This window comes from Arachis stenosperma, chromosome 2, assembly GCF_014773155.1.
Source record: "Arachis stenosperma cultivar V10309 chromosome 2, arast.V10309.gnm1.PFL2, whole genome shotgun sequence".
Taxonomy (NCBI): domain Eukaryota; kingdom Viridiplantae; phylum Streptophyta; class Magnoliopsida; order Fabales; family Fabaceae; genus Arachis; species Arachis stenosperma.
The window spans coordinates 14,693,036-14,716,884 of NC_080378.1; the positions used below are offsets into that span (position 1 = coordinate 14,693,036).

General features: G+C 34.7%; 2 protein-coding genes and 1 non-coding gene across 4 annotated transcripts; 2 read left to right on the forward strand and 1 right to left on the reverse strand.

Moving 5' to 3' along the window:
• The first annotated feature begins 279 nt into the window (after positions 1-279).
• LOC130961794 (putative tRNA pseudouridine synthase) lies at positions 280-4,783 on the forward strand. The gene is made up of 8 exons (XM_057887801.1): positions 280-480; positions 615-653; positions 937-1,049; positions 1,156-1,304; positions 1,407-1,551; positions 1,953-2,300; positions 3,045-3,442; positions 3,924-4,783. Exons 1-8 carry the CDS (start codon positions 288-290, stop codon positions 3,928-3,930), a joined length of 1,392 nt encoding a protein of 463 aa, XP_057743784.1. The 5' UTR covers positions 280-287; the 3' UTR covers positions 3,931-4,783.
• Positions 4,784-5,124: 341 nt separating this feature from the next.
• Positions 5,125-12,001, forward strand: LOC130960579 (putative tRNA pseudouridine synthase). 2 transcript variants are annotated; one of them, XM_057886008.1, is made up of 9 exons: positions 5,125-5,442; positions 5,530-5,565; positions 6,333-6,445; positions 6,530-6,678; positions 6,986-7,130; positions 7,219-7,629; positions 8,163-8,758; positions 11,189-11,361; positions 11,482-12,001. In XM_057886008.1, the coding sequence occupies exons 1-7, from the start codon at positions 5,193-5,195 to the stop codon at positions 8,589-8,591; spliced, it is 1,533 nt and encodes a 510-aa protein (XP_057741991.1). In that variant the 5' UTR covers positions 5,125-5,192; the 3' UTR covers positions 8,592-8,758; positions 11,189-11,361; positions 11,482-12,001. The 2 variants fall into 2 exon arrangements, with proteins under 2 accessions (XP_057741991.1, XP_057741990.1); XM_057886007.1 differs by lacking the exons at positions 11,189-11,361; positions 11,482-12,001 and adding an exon at positions 8,759-8,975 and having other exon boundaries at positions 6,333-6,678; positions 8,163-8,609.
• An 8,711-nt stretch (positions 12,002-20,712) lies between these two features.
• LOC130965076 (small nucleolar RNA R71) lies at positions 20,713-20,820 on the reverse strand. Its single transcript, XR_009081132.1, has one exon. It is a non-coding gene; the product is annotated as a small nucleolar RNA R71 (small nucleolar RNA).
• Between the last annotated feature and the right edge of the window lie 3,029 nt (positions 20,821-23,849).

A 23,849-nucleotide genomic window follows, 5' to 3' on the forward strand; every position in this document is an offset into this window, starting at 1 on the left:
CACATTAACTACAATATACAAATTTTTTTTTTCAATTTCTATCTCTTAGTCTTAATTTTTATTTCAAAAACAGACTTAATTCTAACTCCGGATTATAAACCTAAATTTTAGAATGAACTAATCTTAAATAACTAAAAATTAGTTCCAAATACTTTCTCTTATATTTTTTTTTTTACGAGTGGAGTGTGAAATATGATCCAAAATTCCAAATATTGTTATCCAAATTAAACCAATAAAATATTAAATTGTAGAATGTGAAATGTGAACTGATCTGTGTAGGGTGAGAGATGGCTACCTTGTCTCTGCAACTCCCTCTCTTCTTCTCTCTGCTGAGAAGAGCCTCGAAAACAGTGAAACGCTTCCATTGCCGCTCATCCTCAACTCAACCGTTAAGTTCAACCGCCCAATCACGTGTATGGCACCCTCTTCGGAAGAAAAAAGTTGTTATGAGAGTTGGTTATGTCGGCACCAATTACCGAGGTTAGTTAGTAGTTACATTCCTATCTTATAAGCGCCAAAATATTTTGTAACTATTTTGCCAATTTACTCTTGTAACAATTATGCTTCTACATATACCTTTGTTTCTCATGCTCCTTTTAATTTATATATTTCAGGCCTGCAAATGCAGCGAGATGAATGTTCACCACTATCAAGTATGATTCTTTTCACTTCTGAGCTATAATCATAATGTAACTGTATTTGTTGAGAAAAAAGGAAGAGAAAAGAAAGAGAATCCCAGTTCAGAATAGTTGCTCTTTGGAATGCCTATAACATGCTTGTAGAAATGCTGAAGCTGTTTGTGGGGCATGAAACTTACTTGGAAAAATGAATACTTTATAGGATTAGTACAAATTCTATATCTTTAATAAAAATAAAACTACATAATCATAGGAATTGATTGAGTGTAGATAAAGTATTCTGATTTGAACAATGTAGCCATTGAAAAGGAGCTGGAAACTGCTATATACAAGGCCGGTGGCATCCATGACAATAATTTCGGGAATCTGGAGAAGATTGCGTGGGCCAGAAGTAGCCGAACTGACAAAGGGGTAATTGGTGATCTTCGAGCTTTTTATTTATATTACTCATTTGCTCTCTACTCAGGATTCTTGGTGTGATGCTGCTAGGATGTGATTGGTTCTTGCTTTTTATTAGGTTCACTCTCTGGCAACAATGATATCCTTTAAAATGGAAATCCCAGAAAACCCTTGGGATGAAGATCCTTATGGTTTTTTCCTTGCAGCTTATATTAACTATTATCTTCCTCGTGATATCAAAGTTTTTAGTATTTTGCCTGCGCAACGGTAAGACTTGAAACCAAGATCATTGATGTTCAATATTAACCTGAGTCGCTACTCCTCCTTTGTGCTGCTCTCTAATTATTTGTTTTGGTCTCTCGGAAATAGGAGTCTTGATACGAGGGGGGACTGCATTTTGAGGAAGTATTCCTACCTCCTTCCTGCTGAAATTATCGGTATCGAAAGTCATTCTAGCAATGATGAAATTGATAACCACATATCAGAGTTCAATTATATTCTTAATGAATTTGAGGTGTGTTGCCTTCTAGTCTCCTTGCTGCCCTTTGTTTATTTCATTGTAAAATCAATACTCCTTTTAGTTCATATTTACTGTATTGTTCCGTTCATTATTTATGAAAGTTTTTCTGGTACTAGTTAATTTATGAGGATTCATACATGTTCTTTCACATCATTTGTTCTTGTACCTAAATCTGAGTGGACTCAAAATTCAAAATAGTAACTAAGATGTGATCTCTTATCAATAATATGCTTTTTCATATCTATTTCTTTTCAAAAATAAATTAATAAATTACAGACCCAGCATGCTAGAATTTTTATGGTCAACATTCTTTCTCTGATGATTGTGGACCTAGTTAGGATGACTCTGTTATCCTTCATGATGATGTCAGTTACAAGCTATGGTTTCCTTCATAGGGGGAGCATCCTTTCCATAACTATACTGCTAGGTCCAAATACAGGAAAAAGTTCCCACATACGCAATCATTGTCAACAAGTGCAAGTTTAACAGCTTCCGAGTCAGAAAATGAGGATATTGATGAGGAAGTCACTGGCATTATTGATAAGAGTGGAAATGGTTCACATGATCAACAGCCTCAATCAGTTATTCTTGCAAAATGGTTATATGAACCTGAGGAAGCAGATAGATTAAGTTCTTCCCATTTCAGAAAAGTTTTTCAGTGTTCTTGTGGCAAGCTAGAAAAATCACTAGGATATAGTTACATCGAGATATCCATACAGGGAGAGTCCTTTATGTTGCATCAGGTAAATCTTTTCCCACACTATTATGTAAATTTTTCTTATCCTTGGAGAATTAGTGCTGGATTTCTTCAGATTTTTCATAGTACAAAAACTTGAGGTGCATATGAGTATGCACATATTAAATAACATGCTGATATGCACATTTTCTTTAGAAAACTTTTAGGGTTGATTTGATACATCATTATGTGAAATTGTAAATAAACTTCACATTAACAACAAATCATATATTACGATAAATGTAACTTTTAAGGATGTATTCTAAAAGTCAAACATTTTTAATGATATGTAATGTATGATTAAATAACTGCAAATAAATTTTATATTGAAAATGCATTGAAATTAAATCTGACTATTTATGAATCAGTTATATTTAAGAAAATTATCTCAATCAATACCCTAAACAAGTAACTATAATACTTATTGTTCTAGACTTCTAGTTGAGTTTATTTCCTATCTGGAAATATCAATCACTTTATATTAATACTTTAATGTGCATGTTCATATTGTGTAAGCTAGTGAATTTATGTACAATAACAATACCTTGGAATATACATTCTCTATCTATTTTCTTAGCAATGTCCTGTTTTAAGCCATGACTAGTTCAATCATCCAATCTAGAACTTTTTAATACTAACTATTTGCATTGTGATCTTGTTTCGTGCTTTGTTTGAGATGAATGATTTTGGTTGAATTTGTTGCTTTGCTTCACATGCATCATAATAAGAAAATTTATTATGTTGTGACCAGATAAGAAAAATGCTTGGGACAGCTGTGGCGGTAAAACGCAGGTTACTCCCCAGAGACATTCTAATGCTTTCTCTCACAAAGTTCTCCCGGATTATTCTGCCACTTGCACCATCAGAAGTTTTGATATTAAGGGGAAACAAATTCGCTGTAAGAAAAAGACCAGGATACACAAGGCCGGAAATGCTGAAATTAGTTCAATCGGAACAAATCAATAAGGAAGTTGAAGAATTCTATACATCAGTTATGTTACCTGCAGTCTCCAAATTTTTGGACCCGTCAAAACCTCCTTGGAAAGAATGGGTTGAGTTATTGGATGCTAACACAGGCATACCGAACAATCAGTTGGACAACGTCAGGAATGGTTGGAAATCGTGGAAAGAAAAATTAGAAAGTAAAAGGTGATGAATGCTATTCTCCTATTATCAGCTTTTTCTCATTTTTGGCATCTAACATGCCTCTTAGTTGAAGCTTCCATTGGCTAGCACTTTCACACAGCTGCACTAGATTTTTCAATTGTGATTTTTGCAACAAGAACACAAGTGTACCTGTATGCAATGGACTGTGAAGTATAATAGAGTAGTAGAAGAGAATAAGGATAGAATAGGAAATTCAAAAGGAAAAGAGATAGAGTAGTTTGTTAAGGGTTTGTTATAACTGTTTTTGATATCAGCAGTTATGTTAGTTGGCTGTTGCCTCTTTTAGATATTTTCACATTTTCTATATATACAGAGGTGAACTTCAGTGTTGTATACATATGAGTGATATCCAAATACAGAAACATATGCATTCAGTCTTTTTCATTTTCTTTCTTCTTCTACTGTTCATTTTACTTTTCTTGATTTCTTGATCAACTTCTACAAATCCTTTCATGGTATCAAGAGCTTAAGCTTAAGATGTAAAGATCCATGGCTTCCTCTGCTACCAGCACGCCTGAAGCTACCAACAATTCTAATACATCAAACACTACTTCTCTCAACAACCGTTTAATCAAATTGGGGACAAGCTCGGTGAAAACAACCGCTGGACATGGCAACAGCAATCCTTTGCTGCATTCGTGGCCAAGATTTGGAGGATCATCTCTATTCTGTTAAGTTTCCCTCACAGTTTGCTTCTGAACAAGATCGTCTCGCAGGTATTGAATCTTCCAAGTACAAACTATGGAGACGAGAGGGTTACAATTTATTCTCTGGTTACTAGCCGCCATGGATCCTGTGTTCAAGAAAAAGATGGTTGGTTGTAATTTCAGCCATGAAATTTGGATGAAGATTGAGGATTATTTCTCAAAATCAATAAAATGTAAAATCAAGCAACTCAAATCTCAATTGAAGTTTATCAAGAGGGTCTTTCAGCTTCAGAGTACATTTTCAAGGACAATGCTGGATCAAATAGCAATGTTGTGAAGAATTTGGCTTAAATGGATGGCCATTGAATAGTTGAATACCCATGAAAATGATTCCTCAGAAATCCATCAAGTGCCATATGACAATTTCATGGGCTAGTTAAAGAAACATCAATTCAGGTTCCACAAGCTGCTTCAATAATTTATATCTTTTATTGGAGATGGGGGAGGCTTCTGGTTGCTCTCAGCCACAATGATAACATGGCACAATATCAATTCTGTATATATATTTTCGTTCATGTATGTTTCTAAATATTTTGTCTTTGATTAGAGAGTTCAGTTATTTTTAAGTAAATGGCTAAATTTGATATAAATTCTGTTGATGTATTTTCGTTCAGAATGGCTGCGTAAATGAAAAAATAATTCATACTATTATCTTTTCTGTGTCAAAAAATGTTTTAGTATATTTTTTTTATTGACAGTGAAAATAAATGGAATTTACTTTAATCCATTTTTGCTGGCTCAATATGCAAAAATGAGTAATATACGTAAATGCGTAATTTGCTTCCATCTTAAATAAATTGGTAAATAAAGTATTTATTTTATTTAAATAGAAAAAAGCTTATACACAATGGATGATGATATAAATTATTAAATATAAAATAAATATAATAATATTATATTATTGTTGATAAAGGATAACACGACACAGTGAATTCAGTTTATAAGTTATAACTGTACACAACAGTGTTGGAAGTTAGAAGATAGAGCTTGAGCTTTCAAGTCTTGAAGAGAAGTGAAGTGAAGTGATGATTTGGTATGGTGCGTGTTCGTATAATCTTGTTCCAACACGTGTCACTCTAACAGAGAACATGATACCAAGTTTTGCACAAATGGTGTCTTCTTCTTCTTCTTCTTCTCTGCTAGTTCCTCGATCCAAATTCAGCTGCTTCTGTTGTTCTTCCGCCGAAACTTCAACCATTTCCCTTCCAAAGTGGGAACCTTTTCTCAAGAAAAAGGTTGTCATGAGAGTCGGTTATGTTGGCACTGATTATAGAGGTCAGTTCCTTTATCTTTTTTCTTATTTTCACCAATTTTTTTTCTTTTAATAATTCTTTATTGAGGTTAACGTTATTTATTTAACAGGTTTGCAAATGCAACGAGATCAGCATGACTTATCAAGTAAGACCCCCTTTTAATTTGATTCTTCCTCCTCACAGTAGAAAACAATCATTGATTATGTGATTATTATTCTTAAAATGCATACATTTCTTTAAGGATAAATTAATTAAATTTTTATGCTTTTGTTCCTAATGTTAGTTATCTTCAAAAGTATCTCTAACATTTAACTTCCTGAATTTTATTTCTAAGATTTTCGATTCTGTCAAAATTATGATATTAACTCTATCTAAACCGTTAGAGACAAAATTGAAAACATATAGGGGAACATTGACTCAAATCGAAAACGTTAGGTACGAAATTGAATAAACAGAAAATGTTATAACAAAATTGCATGAAATAAAACCTTAGTGTATCTTTGAAGAAAATAGCAAATATTAGGTAAAAAAACATACTTTACCTTCCACTAAGTTCCCAAGTATGAAGTATAAAATGAAAATGTAATCTTGTGAAAAATCAGAACTCAAACTAAAATTGGAAAAAAGGAAAGTGGAAGATGGTTACTTGATAAAAAAAAATTGTAAATTCACATAGGTTTGAATGAGAAGTGCGATTTTTCGTTTCTATAATGGATGAAAATAAAAATTAATGACCCCTAATGTTACATATTTGAATGAGATTTGATATTTTATTGACTAATATTATCTGGTCTTAAAACTCAGATGAAATTACCCTGTTTTCAATGCTAACTCCAACTACTTGCATACACTACAAACCAGTCTGGCCTCTATGAATGAGTTTCTTGCTAAGAAAATTCGAACATGATGTAGCGATCGAGAAAGAACTCGAAACTGCTATCTTCAAGGCCGGTGGCATCCGAGATAGTAATTTCGGAGACTTGGACAAAGTTAAATGGAGCCGAAGTAGCAGAACTGATAAAGGAGTAACCAACCTTCTTGTTACTTATAGTTGTACCTTTTCGCTTCACTATATGACTTACTTGTTGTTACTTCATTTTTATGTGCAGGTTCATTCTTTAGCAACAATGATATCCTTTAAGATGGAAATTCCGGATAGTGCATGGAAAGAAGACCATGATGGAATCTCCCTTGCGAACTGCATTAATTCTTACCTTCCTCCTACAATCCGAGTTTTCAGCATATTGCCTTCTAAAAAGTAAGATTATTAGTATCTTATTGTTTATGCAGTGTTCAATTTCTAAGTGTTCTGCATACTACAATAATAACTGAATTATTACAAGGACTTTGAAACTTATGATGCAGCAAAGTAAAGAAAGAAAATAACAAATTGTGTTCATTTTGACCAGTGGCTAAAATTTATATGGACTAGGTGGCTATGATTTTTAAAGTAATTCAAACTATAAAAGTGTACTGATATTTTTAGAGGAATGTTATATACACCATTCTTTATCAATGAACTTTTTCACTGTTATCTCTAACTTTGAAGTTTTGGCTTGTTTAAGGAGATTTGATCCCAGAAGAGAGTGCAATCTGCGGAAATATTCTTACCTCCTCCCTGCTGATATTATAGGGATCCAGAGCCATTTCAGTCAGGATGAAATTGATTCCCATATTTTGGAGTTCAATAGTATACTTAATGTTTTTGAGGTATAGCTTAATTCATCTTTATTATACTTTTTTCGGCATGAAATTCATTTGTGTTGTAAACTTGTAATATTGATATTATTTGTTTCAGGGAGAACATCCTTTCCATAATTATACTGTACGGTCTAAGTACAGAAAAACTTACCGTAAAAGGCGAGCCGACGGAAAAGGTAGCCCGTCGAACAGAACAAGATTGTCTAGTTTGGAATCTGAGAGTGAGGAAAGTGATGTTGATGATATTCTGAGTGGTAACACAACTAGTTTAAGCGACAAGGAACAGAGACACAAGTCTTCGGGGTCTAGTGAATCTAGCTGTTCGAGTGATCGACACTCACTTGTAGGCGTTCATGCACGATGGTTATATGAACCTGACGAGACAGATAGATTAAGCGGTTCTCATTTCAGAAAGATTTTCCGTTGCTCTTGTGGGAAGTTAGAAACATCACTTGGATATAATTACGTTGAGCTCGATATATGGGGGGAGTCCTTCATGCTTCATCAAGTAAGTTGTTAATTCTGTTTTACTGGTAATAACTTTTGCACTTTATGAAAATTCGGACTAAATTTCCATAGTAGTCCTTCGTATTTATGATTTTCATCATTTTAGTCCTTTAGATTCGAAATTCATTGTCCTGGTTTTCGAGATTTAATTCCAGGCACCACATTGGTCCCTGAACGCTTTCTAACATTGAATCAAGGAACGAAATGCTGAATTAGTTCTCGTTAGACACATGGCTAAATAGCGTATTTTCGTTTTAGCCCTTAAATAAAGCAAAATAAGGTCATTTTGGAGAATGAAAGGAGATATAATAATTTGCAAATCATATAAACTCTTCTCCTTTTTCTTGTTTTTGCCTTGTTTAAATGCCAAAACGAAACGACGTTGTTTAGACATATGTCCAGCGTGGCAAGTTAGAACCAATTCAGTACTTAGTTCGCTGAGATGTGAACACATGTTATATCAAACAGTTCAGTCAAATATGTTAAATTATCTAGATCTTAACTATCATCCTTGCTCTCTGAATGGATTGCCAGATACGCAAAATGGTTGGGACTGCTGTGGCAGTTAAGCGCAATTTAATCCCAAGAGACATCCTTTCTTTGTCACTCGTCAAGTTTTCGCGAATCGTCCTCCCCCTTGCCCCGCCAGAAGTTTTGATCTTGAAGGGAAATGCTTTCAGCATGAGAGCAAGTGCCGGCAGTTTAACAAGGCCTGAGATGGTGTCTATCGTCGAGTCAGAACAAATTCTGAAAGCAGTGGACGAGTTCTACGTGTCTGTTATGTTGCCTCAAGTTTCCAAGTTTCTAGATTCGTCAAAGCCTCCATGGAAGCTTTGGGTTGAGAAATTGGACAAGTATACAAGCATTCCAGAAACTCAATTGGATGAAGTTAGAAAGGCTTGGAGAACTTGGAAAGAAAACTTTAGAATAAAACTAGCATCGGATTCGGATCCAGATCAATAGGACATATATTCAACTTCGGTATGATTTTAATCTTGACATTCATACCACGATTTATCCGACATTTGCTACCTACTTCGCTGGTTTTCTAGTGGTTCCTTGATCGTGGCATCATTGGATGTTCATGTCATTTGCGTCTCATCTAATTGGTTTAATGGATGTTGTTGCAGGTAAAGCTGTCTAGGGAAGCTTTTGAATTAATAACTCACTCCAAATTGAAGTTGAGTGAGTTTGCATGATTGCATGATTGCATCACACATTACTTAGATAAATATTTATCCGACTATACTAATTACTAAGCCTATATTAAAATTAGTCATCAAAATTAGTTACTAGTATAAAATACACATTGAAATATAAATAACATTGAAAATAAATTAAACAATATATATATATATATATATATATATATATTTATATTATATTAATGACTAATTTTAGTGTACAAATAACATTTTTGATATTTATTTTATACCTTTTTTGGTGTATTAGAATCCAAATTAATAGTAAAGAAATGTTTCACAGTTTTAATTTGTTTCAAAGAAAAATAAAATTTTGATATTCGATTTTATTTTAGTACCTTCTAATTTTGATATTGGCTTCTCAACAGTATTTTTCAACTTTATTAAAGTTTGGTGTGTTCCATCATGATATGTAGGTCACAAATTTAACCTTCAGATTTGTTAATTTTAATTTTTAAATTTTTAAATATTCAAATTTAATTTCTAGATTTATTATTTTTATTTTAAATTTTTAAATATTTAAATCTAATCCTTAAATTTGTTATTTTGGTATTTAAATTTTTTAAATGTCTTCATCGGACTTTCTAATTTGTTTTACAGTAAAATATAAAAAAAATAAAATTCTACAACCAAGTAAAATACTTAACCAAGTCTAATCAAATTATTATAACTGTTTTTCACATCTTGCGCTTCTTTTTTTCCTCTTCCTCCTCCTTCGCGTTCTTCCTCCTTCGTGTTCCTCCTCATTCTTCCATTGATGTTGCAATTTCTTCTTCTCTTTCTTCTCTTTTTCCCTTATTTTTCTCTTTCGTTATCGTCGTCGTCACCACCACCACACTACCACTTCCATCTCCTCCTCCTTCTCTTTCTCCTCTCCTCTTTCTTTTCTCATTTCAATTTTTTCCATCTTCTCCTTCCTTTTCTTCCTCCTCCTCCATCATCATTATTATCACCATCGTTATCGTTATCGTTATCGTTATTGTCGTCATCGTCGTCGTCGTCGTCTTCTTATATGTATAATTATTCAAATTCAGAATGCACCAAAATTCCTTAATGATAACACACAAACAAATTTAGTTCAAAACAATTTCGGACCAAAAGTGCGCTTTATTTAAATCTAAAGGATTTTGATCCTCTAAATTTTGAATTTCTAAAGTGTGATCTCTCACCATTTATTTCATAGGTGGGACCAAAAGAAAATATGATAGAGAAACCATTCAAGGGTGAGAAATCACAATTTACCCTCTAAAGTAAAAATTCAAATTTAGAAGATCCAAATTCAAATTCAGAATGCACCAAAATTAAACCAAGAATGCACCGGAATTACTTAATGATGATAACACACAAGTAAACTCGGTTCAAAACAATCACATACTAAGTGCACATTATTTGAATCCAGAATGCATCGAAATTACTTAATGATAACTCAAAAATCCTCTTCCTTCTTCTTCTTCTTCATTATCATCTGTCTTCTTCTTTTCTTGTTCATCTTCTCCTTCTTGTTTTACCTTCTCATTATTCTTTTTGTTTTACTTTCTTAACAAAAATAAAAACAAGAAAAAAATTAAAAAAAGAAGAAGAAACACATAATGCTGCAAAATCACTAAGAAGAGGAGGAAGAAAAAAAATGTAGCAACAATAAAAGAACGACAATGAAGAAAAACAAGCGAAGACGAATAGGAGGAGGAGGGAACATTTACGTTAGTAGGATAGTTGGAGCGTGTATTCTCGCTTTCACTAATAAAACTTATTTTTGTTAGGTTTGGACTAATTTAATTGAAGTTGGTTGTAAAAAAAGTCTGAACTTGTAGCAAGATTGATAAAAAAAATACACAAATACAAATTGAATCCAAAATTTGTGTATCTCAAAATTTAAAATTACGCATCTTCAAATTTGCATCAAAATTTTATAAGAGGTTAATTTTGATGTATTGACAGTGTAAAATATTTTACACAGTCATACAATTACATCTATTCTCTTGGATGATTATTTACGTGATCAATATAAAAGATAGTTATTTTTGTTGATGTAATATTACATAATTGAATACACTTATAAAACTACTTTAATGCATCAAAATTAAATTTATTTCATCATCCACAAAATTGAGGGTCAAATTTGTTATTAACAAATTAAAAAGAAAAAAACTCTAGAATAAAAGAAACCACCCCTCCTAACTATAACAATACATAACCGCTAATACACATTACATCCATGGTAGTGTCTTTAGTGGAAAAAGTATATTCATGACCTTAAAGGACGACCATGCAATAAGATTTCAAATGAAGGGTTGGATGGTTGTCATACAATAATTGTTGAAAATACCAGCTTTAATCCAAAATTAAATGTATTTGTAGATCTCGCTCAGATCATCTTCTCTTCTTCTCAGCCTCCATAGAAACGCAGCAATCGATGCCATCAGAACCACAACTCCACCGGACGCTGCGGGTGGTCTGCTTCCTGAAACATCTGGCTCCATAGTTGCTTCTTGCTACCATTCCAAAGTTTGAGTCCCAATTCATTTAAACAGGTAAATGTAAGAAATTAAAGACACACAAACTCAAACACAATGCTCGCTTGTTTTTGTTGTCACTTCATTTCTTCTTTCTTTTTCTCTCTCTGAATTTTTTTGTTTCGATCTCAATTTCAGTCACAGGAGTCAGAATTTGATCTTTTCTCATTCATGGGATTATGAATTTACTCAAAAAATGTCAAACTTTGATCACCGTTTCTCTCTAAAATTATGGTTGGTATTCGTCTTCATCGGATCAAAGCTTGCAACTTTCTCTTCTTCTGGACGATGATGATGATCACAGTGTGTTACGGTGCTACAGACCCAAATGATGATCTTAAAATTCTGAATGATTTCAAAAAAGGAGAAGTAAATGGTGTTGTGGAATGAAGTAGAGGAGGAGCCAACAATAACAAAATGAAAAGGGATATTCTCAAAGCAGTGCTTGAGGATGGAGAAGAAGATGACCATGAAAACTGGAAGTTGCTGGGATGTGCATGATATGGAAGCACTTATCTTCTTCAATTTTTTTAATTAATTAAATTAATATTATAAATTCACCCCCTATAATTTATTATAAATTCACCCCTATATTAAATTAATATTATAAATTCAGTCTTATTTTTGACGTATACAAGAAAACATGATAAACTTTTTTTGAAGGGATATTAAAGCTGGGAATACGAGGATGGAAAAGTCATCCTGGCTTCAGGTTTCTGAGGCAAATATCGTTCATTAAATCGGACACCTTTTTTTATTTATTTAAAAAAAATATTATAAATTATTTATATTTATAAATAAAATATTTATTTAAAAAAATCGTATTATTATATATATAAGTTGGAAAAACGAGAGACTATCTGTTAAAAATTTGTAATTTGGTCAGTATTTAATCTGGTACGTCAAAAAATTTTAAGTTTTTGTGTTAGTCTATATAATTTTATTAAATTTATAATTAAATTTTTATATTTTAAAAATTTTTAATTAAATTTTTATACTAATTTTAAATTTTTAATCACATCATTATCATTCTAAAAACTGTTTAACTTAACAGAATATGCTATGATATATTTGCTATTAGTGTGAGATATTCGAAAATGTTTTTGTAATGTTTTCGGTTAAAATAATCTAATTATATATTTAAAATTGATGTAAATTCAATTAAAAGCTTTTAAATTGTAAAGGTTCAATTATAAATTTGGTAAAATTATAAAAATTAATAAAATAATTAAAGTGTCAAAAAATTATACTACAACAAATTAAACTAAAAGAAGGTTTTTAAGTGTCATAGGAATATTAATGTTTCAATAATTTCAATGACTTCAATAATTTTATATAACTAATATTAACAATGCAACTAAAATGACTGAAATATCATATTTTTAAAACATTCATTAAAAAAAATTTTATACTAAAAATGGACAAGAGTAAAAGTTTGAATTTATATTCTTTATAATATTTAAATACATTTATAAATTAAGTTAGTCTATATATTTTTAATATTTTTTATTTTACTTGTTTATTTATTTATTTATTTATTTTTTAAAATTATCAAAATTTTTAACAACTTTAAAATTAAACTAAATTTCATAACAAACCAGAGTTAAGTACTTAATATTCATTAAACAATTAATGACAATCTACATATTAAGGCTAATTTTTTTCTACCAGAAAAAGACGTGTTTTTGTTGAAATGAACTTTTTTTGTGTATATAGCGGTGGGTGAATGCTATATGTATAGCCTGCCCAATAAATGTGCCAAGTCACCACGCATGCAACATGATGGACGTGTGGCAATATCAGAGGCAACACGTTACATACGAGTTGGCCACATGGCAGACATTCATATAACACGTAAGGTATGTGTTGTACACATGTTAATTGTCGATTTGTTACGATTTCAATACGTAATCTGCAAGGTGGGTCTTTTGCTTATAAAAATCGAAGTTCGTTACTATTTTATTTCATTGCGAAATTTATGTTTTAGTGCATTGTTGGTATGATGGAGGACAATACAAATATAGTGGTTTACCATAACGGTGTGATTATACGAAACACATATGAGGAGATGAGTTTCGTGTATGAGAATCTGTTTTGGTTTCTGGTTCCACGCATCATGACATTCGCGAAACTACAATACAGTCTTTGTCAAAGCATAGAGAGCGATATTTTAAAGAGGGTGGACAATATTCTCTACAAGAGTCCGGTTATCATATTCGGCAGCCTAATACAGCTTGAGATTATTCTGATTATTGACGAAATAAGTATTCAGTGTATGTTTCATATTCACTAGAAAACTCAGGTGCAACATTCAAATATTGAGCTGTATGTTGACTTTGAACATATAATGCGGATAGATTCAATAGGACCTAGACATGCAAGATGACATAGTTGAAGTGTACGAAGGAATGAACAATGATAGTGAAGAGGATTTCGAAGCTACCTACGAAGTCGGTGACGAGGACGAGGATGGCAATAGGGAGGTGAGGCAGTTGCGGAAGATGTAGTGGTTCCACCAACATCTAATCAACCCATGGATGTTCCACTTTTATGTGTATCTTGGATCTTGACGTTATACATGCACCGAAATTTTTCGAATATGCGAACATAGGTACGTGAAGTGTAAGTAATATGTTTTTCTTAATGTGTTTTTTGGACGGATCGATTAGCAACAATTTTTGTTCTATAGGTGTTGCTAATCTTGAGGACGAGGAGCTCAGCATTGAAATGGAATACGGTTTTAGAAAATTGATTATCGCGGCAATTCGGAGCTACATTATCTTTAGAAGAGTCGATTATGTTGTTCATGAGTTCGAACCACAGACATTCTATACAAAATGTATGATGTATAGCCGTGAATGCGATTGGCTTATCCAGGCCAACTTGATATGCAAGAAAGATTGTTGGAAGATACGGAGATACAACTGGAAGTACATGTGTTTCATGGGAACGATTTCACACGATTATTCCAAATTCAAAAAAAAGTTAATTTTTTTATTTTTATTATTTATGAATTTAATAAATACCAATTACAATAAATAATAACATTGTAACAGAAAACAAAATAAAAAAATTACTGAAAATTTAAATTTTTTATTAATATTTATAAAAAAATTAGTTCTAATAGTTACATAGGAAAATAAAATAAAAATAATATTAAAACAATAATTATAATAAATTCATAAAACATATTTTTTATATTTATTTTATTTATTACTTTTAGTAAATACCAATTACAATAAAATAATAATATTGTAATAGAAAATAAAATAAAAAATAATTATAAAAAATTCAAAATTTTTATTAATATTTATAAAAATAATTTTAATAAGTACAAAATAAAATAAATAACAATATTAAATAGAAAATAAAAAATAATTATATAAAATTCAAAAAATTAATTTTTTATATTTATATTATTTATTAATTTTAATAAATATCAATTATAATGAAATAACAATATTATCAGAGAAAATCAAATAAAAAATAATTACAAAAATTTGAATTTTTTATTAATATTTATAAAAATATTGGTTTTAATAAATTTAAATTAAAATAAAATAAAATAATATTAAAATAGAAAATAAAATATAATTATAATAAATTCAAAGACATATTTTATATTTATATCATTTATTGCTTTTAGCAAATACAAATGTAAATTAGAATAAAATTGTACAAGACTTCGTTGGTACGGGTTAAAAGAAGGATCGGAGATTCGTCGGTCTTGGTGATGACATGATTGGACTTCTGGAGCCGCAGGGGTGGTACCTACAAAGACACTCTAACGCTCAAGTCAAAATGGATCTCAGAGGTATAGATGAGAGTTATGAGTGTGTAACGTACTTGAGGGAGCTCTTGACTCCCTTTATATAGTTTGCAGTCGTTGTTTTATCTTTATTTTGTTATCTAAAATAAGAAAAGTATTTGAATTTGAATATCGGTTAAGGATTTGAGGTCCCCTAGGCAGTTTGGCCATGGTGGTGCCTTGGGCTTGGGTAGTTGGGTTGTTGCTACTCCACTAGAGGACCCGAAGATCCAGTTCGGAACATTTGCCTCCGGAGCGAGAGGGTGTGCTTGCGCAGTCTCGTCGCTGGAGGAGTTCGTTTTGCTATGGGGTTTGCGATTCGCGAGCCTAGCATGGGGAATGAAGTGCCACATACATCGAACTTCCCTTCTGGATCGGAAACCCGTGGAGCACTTGGCCGTCTCATCTTTTGACCGTTGCATTCTTTGAAGGGTTTGTCAGTTGCGGCTTCCCATGCGTCATAATGACGTTTTAATGCAAGAGGAGAAGTTTTAGGTTTTTTTCCTGTTTTGCCCTCCGTTCCTCTGCATTTCATTTGAAACCTTTGGAGGCTTTTATTTCGTAACCGCTTCTTCTTATCTTTTTATTTCCTTTGCTTGTAACTACTCCTCCTTCTTTCTTCCATTTTCCTTGCTCGAGTGGTTTCCATATTTCCTTTTTTGTGTTGCTTTTGGCTGGATTTTTGTGTTTCAGTGTGCTAATTGTGCTATGTTTTCCTGTGCGTTCTGCATCTCTGCTTTTATCGTTTTGTCTTTCTGAGAATGAGGTTGGTGTCTTTGTTGTTATTTTCGCATTTTTCTTTTGATTTATTTCCTTCTGCATTTGTCTTTTTCGGGGTGCTTTTAATGTAGGGATAATAGGAAATTAGTGGGGCTACCACTGTTTTGCCATAGCTTGGAGATGGTAGGAAAACAGGGAGAAGGCGCCACTATTTTTTAGATATCCTTTGGGAGCCTTTAGTATATAATCTGTATAGTTTTCTTCTTCTGGGGAGTGGGATGACGGTGGTGCCCCTTTCATTTATATGTATGGGTCGGCAGAGAACTGAGGGCGCTAAGATTTTTGTTTTCCCGGCCGGAGGCATTCCTAACGCTTATTATTGGGTAATCTCTGACGTGTGGGGGACACATTCCTGGCTTACAAAAGACAACCTCCAGAAGTTGCACGATGATGGCGCGGTATGTGGAGGTTGCAAGGCAAAGCACCAGTATATGATCTTTTGCTTTCCGGGGTAGATGAGAATGTTTGCTACATAAATTTTTACTTTCCCCGAGTCACCGACGAGATGTGCGTTTACGAGTCTATGTTCACGTGGTTGGGGATGCGGCTTCCCTTTTCTGCATTTGTTCAAGCTTTGCTGAATCGATGTTCGGTGGTGCCGTCTCAATTACATCTAAATAGATGGGCGGCTATCCAGGCTTTCGAACTAGTTTGTGAGTATCTGGAGCTCCCTGCTCGTGTGGAGGTTTTCCTGTATTTTTCCTTGTGCACTCTCCCAACCAAGGAGGGAAATCACAAGAAAGGCTACGTGTCATTCCGAGCCCAACTGAATCAGCTTATCTTCGGGTTGTTTGAGGTTTCTTTTCACAGCTTTAAGCAGGAATGTTTTAAAGTCCAACCTGTTTGGGGGCATCATCCCTTCCTGTTGACCCTTGGGGGGTGATGAACGGATTCCTTGCGTGGTCTAGAATTTCACAATTAAATTCTCGTTGAAAGTATAGCTTCTAAACCAACAAGAATCCTTTCATACAAAAGATTGTTTGTCACAAGTAACAAACCCCTAGTAAAATTGATAACCGAAGTATTCAAATCTCGGGTCATCTCTTAAGGAATTGCAGGAAAGTGTGCTTATGATTGGTTATGGAAAAGTATATTTTTGGGGTTTTTAAGATAAGCAATAAGAAAATTAAATTGTAAAAGAAACAAACTAACAACTATAAAAGCTCTTGGCAAGGTATAAGAACTAGAAGTCCTATCCTAGTTATCCTTATCAATAGTGATGAGAATTGTTCATTACTCCCACTTAGTTAACCCTCTAATTATGAAAGAATGTCAAGTGGATGAATTAATTTGATTTTTCAAGTACTAGTCAACTCCTAAGGAATGACTAGCTTCAGTGGAATCCAAATCAATTAGCAACTTTCAATTATCAATCAACTAAGGAGTTTGATAACACAAGTGTTACCAATTACTCAACCAAAGACAAAAGGAGAAACATCTAACTTAAAACCCTCCTGATGAGCGGATAATTTATACGCTTTTTGGCATTATTTTTAGTATGTTTTTAGTATGTTTTAGTTAGTTTTTATTATATTTTTATTAGTTTTTATTTAAAATTCACTTTTCTGGACTTTACTATGAGTTTGTGTGTTTTTCTGTGATTTCAGGTATTCTCTGGCTGAAATTGAGGGACCTGAGCAAAAATCTGATTCAGAGGCTGAAAAGGGACTGTAGATGATGTTGGATTCTGACCTCTCTGAATTCAAAGTGGATTTTCTGGTGCTACAAAAGCCTAATTGGCACGCTCTCAATTGAGTTGGAAAGTAGACATCCTGGGCTTTTCAGCAATAAATAATAGTCCATACTTTGCTCAAGATTTGATGGCCCAAACTGGCGTTCCAAATCAGCTCAAGAATTCCCGGCGTTAAACGCCGGAACTGGCACAGAAGTGGGAGTTAAACGCCCAAACTGGCACAAAAGCTGGCGTTTAACTCCAAGAAAAGTCTCTACACATGGAAGCTTTAATGCTCAGTCCAAGCACACACCAAGTGGGCCCGGAAGTGGATTTTTATGTCATTTACTCATTTCTGTAAACCCTAGGCTACTAGTTCTCTAAAAATAGGACATTTTGCTATTGTATTTTCATCTTTGAACGTCTAGTTCTTAGATCATCTTGGTTCTTCTGGTTCCCTCTTTGGGGCCGAAGCCAATGATCACCATTATCACTTATATATTTTCAACGGTGGAGTTTCTACACACTATAGATTAAGGTGTAGAGCTCTGCTGTACCTCGAGTATTAATGCAATTACTATTGTTCTTCTATTCAATTCAGCTTATTCTTGTTCTAAGATATTCATTCGCACCCAAGATCATGATGAACGTGATGATTATGTGACGCTCATCATCATTCTCACTTATGAACGCGTGCCTGACAACCACTTCCGTTCTACATGCAAACAAGGCTTGAATGTTTATCTCTTGGATTCCTTAATCAGAATCTTCGTGGTATAAGCTAGAATTGATGGCGGCATTCTTGAGAATCAAGGATTGAATGACTGTGACAAGCTTCAAACTCGCGATTGTGGGGCGTTAGTGACAGACGCAAAAGAATCACTGGATTCTATTTCGACATGATCGAGAACCGACAGATGAGTAGCCGTGTTGTGACAGAGCGCGTTGAACATTTTCACTGAGAGGACGGGACTGTAGCCATTGACAACGGTGATGCCCAACATACAGCTTGCCATGGAAAGGAGTAAGAAGGATTGGATGAAGACAATAGGAAAGTAGAGAGACGGAAGGGACAAAGCATCTCCATACGCTTATCTGAAATTCTCACCAATGAATTACATAAGTATCTCTATCTTTATTTTATGTTTTATTTATCTTTTAATCATTAATCCTCCATAACCATTTGAATCTGCCTGACTGAGATTTACAAGATGACCATAGTTTGCTTCATATCAACAATCTCCGTGGGATCGACCCTTACTCGCGTAAGGTTTATTACTTGGACGACCCAGTGCACTTGCTGGTTAGTTGTGCGAAGTTGTGATAAAGAGTTAAGATTGCAATTGAGCGTACCATGTTGATGGCGCCATTGATGATCACAATTTCGTGCACCAAGTTTTTGGCGCCGTTGCCGGGCATTGTTTGAGTTTGGACAACTGACGGTTCATCTTGTTGCTTAGATTAGGTATTTTTCTTCAAAATTTTTAAGAATGAATTCTAGAGTTTCAAGGTGATATTTTCATCATCACCAAAGCTGATTGATTCTCATCAATTTAGCTCTTGAATGCAATGTCCTGCTGAAACTTGGCTAGCCATGTCTAATTCCTTTAGACTAAAGCTTTAGACTAACATTGCATGATTCCTGGAATTCTTATTAAAAATTTTGAATCTCTCTATTTTCTTTTCCATATAATTTTCGAAAAATACAAAAAAAATTTTAATTTGTGTCTTTTCAAGTCAATAATATAGAGAATTGAAGATTCAGAACATACAGCAGAGGAATTACACAGAAAAAGCTGGGCGTTCAAAACGCCCAGTGAGGAAGGAAAACTGGCGTTTAAACGCCAGCCAGGATACCTGGCTGGGCGTTTAACGCCCAAAAGGGTGGAGTTTTGGGCGTTAAACGCCAGAATGGCACAAGAGGGAAGATTTTGTTTTTAATTCAATTTTTTTTTCAAGTTTTCATAATTTTTCAAAATCAAATCTTTTTCAAATCATATCTTTTCAATCATATTTTTTTCAAAATCAATTTCTTTCCATTTTTCAAAAATACTTGCTAACAATTAATGATTTGATTCAACATTTCAAGTATGTTGCCTTTTTTGTTGAGAAAGGTTTAAATGTCTGAATCATATCTTTTAAATTTTTTGTTAGCCAAGTCATTAATTTTAAAAATCAAATCTTTTTAAATTATTTTTCAATCATATCTTTTTAAAACCATAACTTTTCAATCATATCTTTTTTATTTCTACTTTCAAAAATCTTTTTCAAAAAAATCACTTTATTTCTTTCCCAACTTTAATTTTCAAAAATTATTCTTCAATTTTTCAAAATTTATTCAAAATCTTTTAATTTATTTTCGAAAATTCTTCCCCTCTTCTCACATCCTTCTATTTAAGAACTAACACTCTTCCACTATCAACAATTCGAACTCAATCTCTCTTGATAAGTTCGAATTCTTCTTCTTCTACCTCCTCCTTCTATTCTTCTTTTCCTCTGACATCTCAAGGAATCTCTATACTGTGACATAGAGGATTCCATATTTTCTTGTTCTCTTTTCTTTCATATGAGTAGGAACAAAGACAAAAGCATTCTTGTTGAGACTGACCCTGAACCTGAAAGGACCTTGAAGCGAAAGCTAAGAGAACCTAAAGCACTACTCTCTGTAGAGGACCTAACAGAAATCTTCAAACAAGAAGAAGACATGGCAGCCGAAAACAACAACAATACCAACAATGCAAGGAAGGTGCTGGGTGACTTTATTGCACCTACTCCCAACTTCTATGGGAGAAGCATCTCTATCCCTGCCATTGGAGCAAACAACTTTGACTTTAAGCCTCAATTAGTTTCTCTAATGCAACAGAATTGCAAGTTCCATGGACTTCCATTGGAAGATCCTCCTCAGTTTTTAGCTGAATTCTTACAAATCTGTGACACTGTTAAGACTAATGGGGTTGACCCTGAGGTCTACAGACTTATGCTAATCCCTTTTGCTGTAAGAGACAAAGCTAGGATATGGTTGGACTCACAACCTAAAGAAAGCTTGAACTCTTGGGAAAAGCTAGTCAATGCCTTCTTGGCAAAGTTCTTTCCACCTCAGAAATTGAGTAAGCTTAGAGTGGAAGTCCAAACCTTTAGACAGAAGGAAGGTGAATCCCTCTATGAAGCTTGGGAAAGATACAAACAATTGATCAGAAAGTGTCCTTCTGACATGCTTTCTGAATGGAGCATCATAGGTATCTTCTATGATGGTCTGTCTGAACTGTCCATGATGTCATTGGACAGCTCTGCTGGAGGATCTCTTCATCTGAAGAAGACGCCTGCAGAAGCTCAAGAACTCATTGAAATGGTTGCAAATAACCAATTCATGTACACTTCTGAAAGGAATCCTGTGAACAATGGAACGAATCAGAAGAAAGGAGTTCTTGAGATTGATACTCTGAATGCCATATTGGCTCAGAACAAAATATTGACTCAGCAAGTCAATATGATTTCTCAAAGTCTGTCTGGAATGCAAGCTGCACCAGGCAGTACTAAGGACGCTTCATCTGAAGAAGAAGCTTATGATCCTGAGAACCCATCAATGGAAGAGGTGAATTACATGGGAGAACCCTATGGAAACACCTATAATTCTTCATGGAGAAATCATCCAAATCTCTCATGGAAGGATCAACAGAGACCTCAACAAAGTTTCAACAACAATAATGGTGGAAGAAACAGGTTTAGCAATGGCAAGCCTTTTCCATCATCTTCTCAGCAACAGACAGAGAATTCTAAGTAGAGCCACTTTGACTTAGCAACCATGGTCTCTGATCTAATCAAAACCACTCAATGTTTCATGACTGAAACAAGGTCCTCCATTAGAAACTTGGAGACACAAGTGGGTCAGCTGAGTAAGAAAGTTACTGAACTCCCTCCTAGTACTCTTCCAAGCAATACAGAAGAGTATCCAAAAGGAGAATGCAAGGCCATTAACATGACCCACATGGCCGAACTTGGAGAGGAGGAAGAGACAGTGATCGCCACTGAGGAAGACCTCAATGGACGTCCACTGGCCTCCAATGAGTTCCCTAATGAGGAACCATGGAAATCTGAGGCTCACACTGAGACCATAGAGATTCCATTGGATTTACTTCTGCCATTCATGAGCTCTGATGAGTATTCTTCCTCTGAAGAGGACGAAGATGTCACTGAAGAGCAAGTTGCTAAGTACCTTGGAGCAATCATGAAGCTAAATGACAAGTTATTCGGTAATGAGACTTGGGAGAACGAACCCCCTTTGCTCACCAAAGAACTGAATGACTTGACTAGGCAGAGATTACCTCAAAAGAGACAGGACCCTAGGAAGTTCTCAATACCTTGTACATTAGGCACCATGACCTTTGAGAAGGCTCTGTGTGACCTAGGGTCAAGCATAAACCTCATGCCTCTCTCTGTAATGGAGAAGATAGGGATCTTTGAGGTACAAGCTGCAAGAATCTCACTAGAGATGGCAGACAATTCAAGAAAACAAGCTTATGGACTTGTAGAGGATGTTCTGGTAAAGATTGAAGACCACTACATCCCTGCTGATTTCATAGTCCTAGAGACTGGGAAGTGTATGGATGAATCCATCATCCTTGGCAGACCCTTCCTAGCCACAGCAAAGGCTGTGATTGATGTTGACAGAGGAGAATTGATCATTCAAGTGAATGAGAACTCCCTTATGTTTAAGGCTCAAGGATATCTCCCTGTAACCATGGAGAGAAAGCATAAAGAGCTTCTCTCAAAATAGAGTCAAACAGAGCCCCCACAGTCAAACTTTAAGTTTGGTGTTGGGAGGCCACAACCAAATTCTAAGTTTGGTGTTGAACCCCCACATTCAAACTCTAAGTTTGGTGTTGGGAGGTTCCAACATTGCTCTGAACATCTGTGAGACTCCATGAGAGCCCACTGTCAAGCTACTGACATTAAAGAAGTGCTTGTTGGGAGGCAACCCAATGTTATATTTATCTATTTTCCTTTGTTATTTTATATTTTCTGTAGGTTGATGATCATGTGAAGTCACAAAAATAATTGAAAAAGCAAAAATAGAATGAAAAACAGAAAGAAGAACAGCACACCCTGGAGGAAAACTTGCTGGCATTTAAACGCCAGTGAAGACAGTAAAATGGGCGTTTAACGCCCAGTCTGGCACCATTCTGGGCGTTTAACGCCAGAAAAGGGCACCATACTGGCGTTTAATGCCAGGAATGGGCAAGAAGCTGGCGTTAAATGCCAGAAAAGGGCAGCAGCCCAGCGTTTAACGCCAGGATTGACAGAAAGGGGCGTTTTGCACGCCACTTGGTGCAGGGATGAGCTATCCTTGACACCTCAGGATTTGTGGACCCCACAGGATCCCCACCTACCCCACCACTCTCTCTCTTCTTCACCCATTCACCAATCACCTCAATACCTCTTCCCCAAAAACCCCTCACCTATTAAATCCCACCATACTCTTCACCACTCACATCCATCCTTCATAAAACCCCACCTACCTCACCATTCAAATTCAAACCACTTTTCCTTCCAAACCCACCCATAATGGCCGAAACATACCCCCCCTCTCCACCCCTATATAAACCCATCTTCACCCCCTCATTTTCACACAACCTAGACACTACTTCTCCCCCTTGGCCGAAACACAAAGCCCCCTATCATCTCCTCTATTTCTTCTTCTTCTACTCTCTTCTTTCTTCTTTTTCTCGAGGACGAGCAAACCTTCTAAGTTTAGTGTGGTAAAAACGTTGTTTTTTGTTTTTTCATAACTATTTATGGCACCTAAGGCCGGAAAAACCTCTAGAAAGAGGAAAGGGAAGGCAAAAGCTTCCACCTCCGAGTCATGGGAGATGGAGAGATTCATCTCAAGGGTGCATCAAGACCACTTCTATGAAGTTGTGGCCATGAAGAAGGTGATCCCCGAGGTCCCCTTCAAACTCAAAAATAGTGAATATCCAGAGATCTGACATGAGATCCAAAGAAGAGGTTGGGAAGTTCTTACCAACCCCATTCAACAAGTCGGAATCTTAATGGTTCAAGAGTTCTATGCCAATGCATGGATCACCAAGAACCATGATCAAAGTGTGAACCCGGACCTAAAGAATTGGCTTACAATGGTTCGGGGGAAATGCTTAGATTTTAGTCCGGAAAATGTAAGGTTGACATTCAACTTGCCCATGATGCAAGGAGATGAACACCCCTACACTAGAAGGGTCAACTTTGATCAAA

What these genes read in the sequence shown, in the direction of transcription:
- LOC130960579 (XM_057886007.1), top strand. Translation starts at nt 5,193, where the DNA reads ATGATTTGGTATGGTGCGTGTTCGTATAATCTTGTTCCAACACGTGTC. An exon ending in AGATCAGCATGACTTATCAA is followed by an intron (nt 5,566 to 6,332) that starts GTAAGACCCCCT and finishes AACATGATGTAG; the next exon opens with CGATCGAGAAAGAACTCGAA. An exon ending in AGTCCTTCATGCTTCATCAA is followed by an intron (nt 7,630 to 8,162) that starts GTAAGTTGTTAA and finishes ATGGATTGCCAG; the next exon opens with ATACGCAAAATGGTTGGGAC.
- LOC130961794 (XM_057887801.1), top strand. Translation starts at nt 288, where the DNA reads ATGGCTACCTTGTCTCTGCAACTCCCTCTCTTCTTCTCTCTGCTGAGA. An exon ending in TGAATGTTCACCACTATCAA is followed by an intron (nt 654 to 936) that starts GTATGATTCTTT and finishes TGAACAATGTAG; the next exon opens with CCATTGAAAAGGAGCTGGAA. An exon ending in AGTATTTTGCCTGCGCAACG is followed by an intron (nt 1,305 to 1,406) that starts GTAAGACTTGAA and finishes TCTCGGAAATAG; the next exon opens with GAGTCTTGATACGAGGGGGG.